Below are 10,171 nucleotides of genomic sequence, written 5' to 3' on the forward strand. Positions count from 1 at the left end.
TTTGAGAAAAACTACTGTCAAATACACACTGAAACTGAAACATCTTCATGACAAACCGTCAAAATAAAAGTCCAGTTAAACTTTAAGAAATTATGACAGAAATATATCACTGCTGTATACTAAATGGTATACTTCGCAAAGTAATAATAATAATTAATATTTCTAAGGAATAACATACAACCAAGATATTTTTTCAACCATGTTTTAAATTTATAGGTTGCAGCATCTTAATTGACAAAAAATACAAATGCAATGTTTTGTTGTTATATTTTCATTTTCATTACATTTTAAAAGCTTGATTAAATTGTTAAAGTTTATATAAATTTGTATTAAATCATATAACACAGAATCCCCCCAAAAACAAAAAGGAAAACACAGAATTTACGGAAAAATAAAATGGATTTCATGGGGCCCTAAATTAAAAAGTATCTTCTCTGTGGAGTTTAATTGTGAACAAACAAGTTTACATGTTTACATTCATTCTCAAGGTCTAACAAGTGTGTGGAAAACATTTCCTTCCCCATTAATGGTAAATGAACATTGTGATAAATATCAATATGGAAAAAAAAAATACTGTGATAATATTTTTGCCCATATTACCCAGCCCTAGTTTGGGGTATGATATATATATTTTTTTTAAATTAATACTTTTATGCAGCAAGGATGCATTAAATTGAGCAAAAGTGACAGTAAAGGGATTTATAATGTCACAAAGTATTTCTATTTCATCTATTCATCAAGAATCCTGAAAGAAATGTTACACGGTTTCCACAAATATATTAAAAAAAATTCAACATTGATAATAATAATTAGTTACTATTAATAATTATTAATAGTTGAGGACCAATAATAACTGATTTCTGAAGGATCATGTGACACTGAAGACTGGAGTAATGATGCTGAAAATTCAGCTTTGACCACAGGAATAAATTACACTTCACAATACATTCAAATAGAAAACCCTTATTTAAAATTGTAATATTATTTTACAATATTACTGTAATTTTGATCAAATAAATCGTAATTATTGCAAACTTTCGGTAGCGTAACAATGCATGACAAAAACAGTTGCATGTTTTTCCCCCATTCCTGCTTATGTTTGACTGAAACTTCTCTATATTTGTTTACCTGTTACTCAATAGTAAGGAGACTAGAGGATTAGGGATTAAAGAGTACTAAGACTTGACCACCTGACCGTCTCGACGTCACCGCCATGTGCCACGACACATGCTCCATCATATGTTTACCTGTCAGAAACCTTAGAGGGAACAGTGCATTTTTCTATTAGACTAGTTGTGGTTTGTCTGAGAGTGGTTATCTTCATAAAACCTGGCTCAATGTTATTAAAAAAGTCCTTGTTTCCTATAGCAGTCGGATATGTCCTGGTGAAGCTCTTCACTATGACAGCTGCTCAGATCTGATCCTAATATGCTGCTCCGCACCTTCTGCACCAGATGGTTTTAGGTTTTCAAACTGAGCCAAGTCTTAACAGCCAGATGCTTGATAAGCTCTTAAGTTGTTTTCCTTCTTGTGTAGGAAAGAAGAATGAAAAGTTCAATAAGTTGTGGTATTCTGCCTAAACCACAGAAAGAAGATACTGGGCGTGAGCGAGTAATATGAGGTGTTTTGTACATTAAAGATCAAAGATCTGGTCTAGTACTATGTGCTATGCTAATACAGTCAAGAACGTACTGAAATAAACACTTGAGTACATATTAAGTATGTGTAGGTCACCTCTGGCTCGCTTAGTTGGGGGACACTTAATATTCAACAATATTATTGATTTGACTGCTCTGATACTATTGGACGAGAACTGAAAACGAGCTGGACGACGAAATCACTGTTTTCTGCAGAGCTGCTGTATAGATGAAATGAACTGATTTAATAATTGATGATCTCTACGACAGAACTGACTTTAGCTGAAAAATGACACTTTTCTTTTAGAAAATGAATTGTTTGTGTCATTGAATCATTTTCCTGTTATCACTGTGAAGCTGCTTTGAAACCATTTGTATTGTATAAAGCGCTAAAGAAATAAAGGTGACTTATAAACTACAAAGATATTATACAAAACAGAAAATTAAATAGATTGATGTAAAATATATTTTAAAAAAATATGCACAATTTTTTGTTTAAAACTCTGGGTTTTTAAAATACAAACTTATATTGAAATACTGTAAAAACAAAATTGTTGTAAATCTTCATGCTGAAATGAGGATTGTTATATTATAATGGTATAAAAATGTTCGTTTTATATAGTATTTAAAATGGTTACATATTTATTATATTTAAATACTATAACCATTTATAAATACATGAAATAATTAAATTTTATATTAATTTTATAAATTGAAGTACGTTTTACATGAAAATACTATTTCTGTCTTTCAAAATTTCATGTTTAATTCAATGTTTTACTTGCTGTTTCTTTGTAATTATTTGTGAAATATACTAGCAATGTCTGAGTGAAAATTGATTCAAAATCTCACACCAAATGTTTTCAGTGTACACTAAAATTGAACAGCCTTCAATGAAACTGATGAACAATGACATTCATGAAAATAATGGATTTAACATCATTAAAACATACAAAGAATTCCAAATTAATTTATATAAAAAAAGTACTTCGAATCTTTAAAATAATTCTTCATTTAAAATATATTTCACTTCACTTTAACGCAGTTTCCTCACCTGTCTCGGGAGCGTGTGGTCTCAGCGGTGTGATGTGGACAGTGATATCGTCACTCTGTACAGACGTGTGTCGACTACCTCTGCTCCACTAATCCACTGACACAACACACTGACATTGGCTGATTACTGAGCCGCTCACACCTACAGGAAGTCAACCTGAAGCATCCACATTTAGAAAAACCCATCATGGGAACACTTTATTTTACTCTTGACAAGTACAGAATTGTTTTGTCATGTAAAATATATTACACACAGATAATGTATCTGAACATATCTAGACGTGTTTTCATCTGTAAACACCACAATCAGCACGTCTGTCTTAAGCAGATCACAGGAAATCACTGTGATGTAATCAGTACTTTTTCACACAAGTCAACATGTGACGTGTTTTGAAGGACTACTGATGCAGACTGATCACATCGTCCTATTCTCATTACTGTAATGGGAAAAAAATTATATATATATATATATATATATATATATACACACACACACACACACATACACACATATATATATATATATATAGATGCGATTAATCGCCATTAATTGATTTTACAACCCTAATACACACACACACACAAATATATATATATATACATATATATTTATATATATTAGGGCTGTCAAACGATTAATCGCATACAAAATAAAAGTTTAAGTTTGCATAATATATGTGTGAGTACTGTGTGTAATTAATATGTATATATAAATAATGTATATATTTAAGAGAAACATGTTATTTATGTACAAATATTTTATTTATATATAGTAGTCAACATTTGAAGTGGATCAAAACCTTCTTCTTAGTACAACTTAGTTCTTATTACAGCTTTGATGAACTTTTTGATCCACTTCAAATGTTGACTACTGTATAATATAAATAATATAAAAATATAAATAAATACATATACTTGTAAATATTTATCAAATATATACATGAATGTGTTTGTATTTACATATACATAATAATTACACACAGTATTTTGTATGCGATTAATCGTTTGACAGCCCTAATATATATATATGAGTTGTCAAATCAATGGCGATTAATCGCATCTAACAAAAGTTATATAATATATATGTGTGTGATTGATTTGATAGCCCTAATAAATAATATATATATATATATATATATATATATATATATATATATATATATATATATATATATATATTAGTATTTATAAATTATTTAGTTTTAAGGGTATTTAAATAACAAAAAATCATTATATTTCAGTCATTTTATAATTTTCCAGTAAAAATACAGTGTTGTGGCAATGAGAACCTAATGAAAATTACCACTGAAAATAAATAATAACAAAAAAAAAAAACAAAAAAAAATAATTATAAAAATTACTCAAAAATATCCAAAATTACTGAAAAATATCCCAACACATTATTGTAATGAGAATTTGGGGAAATGCATGTAACAGTCATGAATAAAAAAATGTAAAAAATCTAAATGGTCCCAAAAAAAAGCTTCAATTTTTTTTGATTTTATGGTGAAATGTTTTCATCAAATTTACCAAAATGAGTATCATTTAATCTGGCCACACATTTTCCCAACCAAATGTTTTTTGTTTTGGTGAATGAACAGTCTGTCAGGTCAAAAGTGTCATTTCTCCAGGGCCGTGGCCCAGATGTCGTCGGCTGGTGGGTCGGGCAGGACCCAGCCTTGAGGAACCGAAGTACCGTCAGGGTGTTCGACAGAAACCAGGAACTGATCCCACTCTCTCCTGTCAGGGGAAATGCGACATGAACACATTCTTTGAGCTTTGTCACATTTACTCACAGAGTTATTTTTAGAGGTTACTTGTGATTTGAAAACAGACCTTATCTGAATAAGAGCAGGAAGGGAGCGTTCGGCCTGTGTGTAGTAATCATGGAACGGTTGAAGAGGGTGATCAGGTGGTAATTCAGCTGAAGAAAAAGAAAAGAACAGAGTTTACATTCATGTAACTGAACACTTGCACATTTTATTGCATATGAACCTAAGTATTCCTTAATGTGTGTGGTGTTTATGAAACAGCATTTACTAACCCTAAAAATAGGGGAACAAGTGCCATATAAATACCACTGAACAAAAAGATCTACAGTAGTACTATTTCAAGATGTGCTGCACTATATATACTACTGTACATGCAGTGAAGCACAGCTTGAAATAGTACAGAGACTGAAAAATGGTTATACTGCCAACTTGTGGTGTCCTCAGGAAAAAACAACCCTCATGGATTAACGATCAGGAAAATGCTTTGGACATGGATGTTCTTGTCCCATAGCAGATATATATATACACACTAGTGGCCAAAAGTCTGAAATCATTACAATTTTTTAATGTTTTCTCTTCTGCTCACCATGGCTGAATCTATTTTAGCAAAAAATATAAAAGCTGTAATATTGTGAAACATTATTACAATTTAAAATAGCTATTTTCTATTTTAGTATATTTTACAAAAGTAATTTATTCCTGTGATCAAAGCTGAATTTTCAGCATCATTACTCCAGTCTTCAGTGTCACATGATCCTTCAGAAATCATTCCAATACGCTGATTTACTGCTCAAGAAACACTTACTATTATTATTTATGTTGAAAACTTTTTTGCTGCTTCATATTCTAACCCAGAATTACCTCCAAACAGCATTGCGTCCACCTCTCGCTTCTTCTGCAAGAGCTTCTCTTTTTCTTTCTTCAGTCGTTTCTCGCGGTCTCGTTTGCGTTCCTCCTCCTGCTCTCCCTCCAGCATGACCCTCAGAGCTTTCTCCTCTGTCGCGTACACGGCCGTCCGTTTACGGATCAGACTCCTCAACCGCTCCAAGTGACCCTCAAATATGTCATCACTCTCTTTTCCTGGAAACATGCCTGTTAAAATGGGAAAAATGAAAGGAAATCAAGCACTAAAGATGGAGTAATTAGTTTAACATGCAGAAACAACTACAAACAAGCAAATTCTCGACTGATTTCTCTAAAACAATATGGTTATACAAACCATAGAGTGACAAGATTTCAATTTCTCAGGGATAAATTTTACATTAAATCATGCAAACTGAATTTTTCACCTTTCCTGGCCGCAGCCTCTTTCCGGAGTTTTCTGAGTTTTTCCAGTGATTTGAGGATGTCCAGCATTCTCTTGGCATCTGCTTGTTTCTTTCGGACCTCTGAGAGAACGGCATCTGCGGCCAGTTTCAACTCTTTCTCCTGAACAACAACAAAACAGATCAGGCATTACTGGATGTATAAACTCATACTCACAAATTCATAGTAGAGGAAATCCACATCATACTATATAAATGTCTAACTAAAATTAGTCAAAATATTAGTGAAGTCAAATGGCTCTTTTACAGGAACAGGTCATTAAGAAACTTTTGTTAGTTAAAGTGATATTAATAAAGACAAGCAAGATGGAAAGTAATATTAAGGACACAGGAAAAAAAATATAAACTGATTATTAATCAATATTCCTATATAGGTAATGATTGGGTCAATGACGTGACGGGTCCAAAGGCCTTAATAATAATAAAAAACAAAGATATGCCATCCAAAGTATGTAAGGTAGTACAACTAGATCTCTTTTATTGAATCCAAAAGGTTTTAATTATATTGTTCTACATATAAAAGTATTTTAAAGATTTTAAAGTGTCAAAAGGTCATTCGGTTTAACCGTCCAAAGGCCAATACAGCCATTTAATTTGTGATTAAAATATCTTAAAATTTAATAAATGTATATATTTTTTATTCTGGCATGATTTTATAACATCATATATCAACATAGTGCAAAATGGTATTAAAATTATGTGTAGAAGTCGTTGCTTTGTTATGAGAAAGAATGTCCGGAAAAATAAATTTCATTGATGTCATTTGGAGTAACCAATATAAAGGGACCATTTTGGATCAAGTCATGTGGTCAGTATCATGTGACAGGATGTGACATCATTCAGACACCTGCAAAGGACCACATGGTCATGAAGCAAAGTAACTAACTCTCTCCTAACTATTTGAAAAATTCATGTTTTCACTTGCTCATACGCATGTCCCGAAACATCAGGTCATTCGGTACAACCGCTATAAAACATGGAAAATGTTGTAATATTTCAAAAACTTGTACTAAATATAAAATGTTTGACTGTCCTTTTGCTAGATAGCTATCAATCTAACTAGCTAGCTAACTAGATATCAATCTGTTAGCAGTGTTTGAAAATATTGTCATTCGGTAAAACCGAAATTTTGGTTAAACCGAATGACTTTTTTGTGACAAACTTTGTCCATCTTGTAATAAATGACAAAAGCAGTGTTAATTGATTATAAAAACCACAATCTCATTGTTCACACTTAATAAAACTTCAAAATTAATTATATCTCCATTATGTTTTTTTTTTTACACTTTTAAAAACTTTATTTGTCAATGACCTGATTGCAGAAAGGTAAAAATAAAGAAATTCCCATAATATTCTTAATAAATTGCCATTTTCTTTATGTGAAGGAACATGACACAAAATGGCAACATCTGTTCATACCAAAGTAGGTAAAATTAATTATTTAAAATGCACAATATATTTTATTTATGTTCTCTTAACTGAGACATTTTGATAAAAAAAAAAAACTACTTAAAATTATTTTTTAACAATTATATTATTTATATAACAATTTTATGAAATAATTAATATTAAATAATATATAATTTTTCAATAAATAATAATATATAAATCATATAGTATAATTTTAATATATAATAATACATTTAAATATATAGCATAATTAATAATAAAACTAATAATATAGTATAATACTGATTAATATTAATAAGTATGATATTTTATAATATAATACATTTTCATGGGACACATTAAGAAATATATGGGTACATAAAAATACAATGCATAACACTGATATAAGCTGCCAGTTTTCCTCACTCTGTTCTTCTCCTCCACTTCTTGAAGGCGTTTCATCTGCCATTTATCAACCGCCGCCTCTCGTTCAGCACGTCTAGCCTCCTCTTCCAGCTTTTCCTCCTTTTGTTCCATCTTTCTTCTCCTCATCCTTGCTCTCTTCTTGTTTATCTGCAGTAATCTCCTCTTGATGCTGCGGACACAGTCTGGGTCCTTCAGCTCTGTCAGTCTCTCCTGTATGTTGTTCTTCAGTTCTGCCGCTTTTGAGAGCGCATCAGTCCAAACATCTTCATTCTCTACATTATCCTTCAGCATCTGGCATACAATATTCAACTCAGACAGCATTTTAACAGTCCCATACAGCTTCTCTTTGAACTGAGAGACGGATGGTTTGGATTCGGTTTGCTTTGGTTCACTGGATTTACTGATTCTTGACAGCAGGACACTTTGAATCCACTGCTCATCTCTCAACCTCTGCTTGGATTCTTCATCGGAAGCTGTTACTGATGTGATTTGACTGTTGTTTTGGTTGTCATCTAGCCAGGACTGGTTGGTAAATGAGTAATTTTGGTTGTTCGAGGTGTACATCTGAGCTGAATTATCCGGCCTGGTGTTGGACTGATATGATACTGGTGCTGAATTTGGAAATTGGTGTTGATTTGGTGTGAACTGTCTCCTGAAATGATGTTCAGGTTGATTCCACTGGTTCTGGGACCAGGATGGAGGCGGGTTCTCACCGTGTTGAGGAGGTTCGAAGGACCCTGGAGGTGGTCTGCTCGGGTCGAAGGGAGGAAACTGGGGCCAGGGATGCTGTACTGGCGGTGGGGGGTGTTGATACATGTTCCATGTGTGTCCCGCTGCAGGCGGAGGAGGCATCGGTGTTGGTCCTGCACCTCCTCCTGAATAAACCGCGCCGTCTGTACACGGAGGAGCATTGAAGGGAGGAGGCGGAGCGCCCATATAACCGAACTGCTGAGAGTTATCCATTATTTCAGGCTAAAATCAAATGCAATTCGGTGTTAAAGCGCGCAGTTTTGATGAGCGTCCCGAGAACAGCGTATAGCCGGAAGTTATGATGAAAGAACTTCCGGCCGGGACGCCTTCAAAATAAAACCCCCTTCAAAGTTAAAGCAGGATGGAAAGTAACATTTAGGACACAGGAAAAACGTATAATCCGATTAAATATTAAGCAGCACAACTGTTTTCAACATTGATATTTATAAGAAATATTTCTTGAGCAGCAAATCACCATATTAGAATGATTTCTGAAGGATCACGTGACACTGAAGACCGATGACAATTTAGCGTTGCGTAACAGGAATGAATTAGGCTACATGTTAAATTATATTAAAACATTTTAAATTGTAATAACATTTCACTATGTAACTGTTTTTACTGTATTTTTTAACCAAATAAAGGTAGCCTTGTTGAGTAGAAAAGACTTCAGGAAAAATATTACAACTTACGAAGTTTAAAACGCTTAACGTTACGTTAGGTCCTACGCCTTCGGTATTCAACTTACGAAAAAGCTTAACTGACAGTTACACTTTCTTCGTAAGTTGAATAGGGAAGGCGGTCTGGCGGATAGCTTCGCTTCAGAAGGCCTTTATTAACCCCCGGGAGCCGTGTGGACTACGTTTATGATGGATGCACTTTCTTGAGCTTCATACTCGTTGGTATCACTCACTGCCATTATAAAGCTTGGATGTGTCAGGATATTTATTAATATATCTCCGACTGTGTTCATCAGAAAGAAGAAAGTCATATACACCTAGGATGGATTGAGGGTGAGTAAAGCTTGGAGTAATTTTCGTTTTAAAGTGAACTAATCCTTTAAACTCAATTTAATGAACGACACAAGTGCTTTGTGCAAAAAACAAACAAAACAAACACTTTATTTACAAATAGTATTATCCAAAGCATGTCCACGCAACAATGTCAGCTCTCGCGTAAACACAAAACGCATGCGTCGTTATGCTCTCGTGAACGCACGTTGCAGATCAATAATTTTGTAAAGTGGTAAATTATGTTTGTTTGTTTTTGTGCGCAAACTAAGCACTTGCGTCGCTTCATAAAACTGAGGTTAAACCACTGGAGTCACATGAGGTACTTTAATCTTTACTACCTTTCTGGACCTTGAAAATGGTAGTTGCGTTGGATCTCTATGGAGGGACAGAACGCTCTCAGATTTCATTAAAAATATCATAATTTGTGTTCTGAATATGAACGAAGGTCTTACGGGTGTGGAACAACATGAGGGTGAGTAATTAATGACAGAAATTTCGATTGTGGGTGAACTAACCCTTTAGATCTTTCTTCAGTGAAACACAAAAGGAGATGACAGTCTCAATCAACATTCACTTTCCTCATCTTATCATACAGTGAAAGTAAATAACTGAAAAGTAAATGGTTCCATGGAAGAAAATAATGCTAGTTTGGAACAACATGAGTGTGAATAAATGACAGATTTGACATTTTTATGTCTTTAATTAATGTTATATTTCACACTGTGTCGTATGTATTTTGTTTGTCCATTATGTAATATTTACTTTCTTTAATGCTCATTGTTGCGTTCATTGAAATACAACAGAAG

The 10,171-nt window shown here is 33.2% G+C and overlaps 1 protein-coding gene across 1 annotated transcript; it reads right to left on the reverse strand.

The window, feature by feature from the left end:
* Positions 1–2,861: 2,861 nt before the first annotated feature.
* pdcd7 (programmed cell death 7) lies at positions 2,862–8,921 on the reverse strand. Its single transcript, XM_051898881.1, has 5 exons — positions 7,603–8,921; positions 5,752–5,890; positions 5,324–5,554; positions 4,527–4,614; positions 2,862–4,430 (listed from the first exon to the last, which is right to left on the reverse strand). Exons 1-5 carry the CDS (start codon positions 8,563–8,565, stop codon positions 4,310–4,312), a joined length of 1,542 nt encoding a protein of 513 aa, XP_051754841.1. The 5' UTR covers positions 8,566–8,921; the 3' UTR covers positions 2,862–4,309.
* Between the last annotated feature and the right edge of the window lie 1,250 nt (positions 8,922–10,171).

This window comes from Ctenopharyngodon idella, chromosome 7, assembly GCF_019924925.1.
Source record: "Ctenopharyngodon idella isolate HZGC_01 chromosome 7, HZGC01, whole genome shotgun sequence".
NCBI lineage: Eukaryota > Metazoa > Chordata > Actinopteri > Cypriniformes > Xenocyprididae > Ctenopharyngodon > Ctenopharyngodon idella.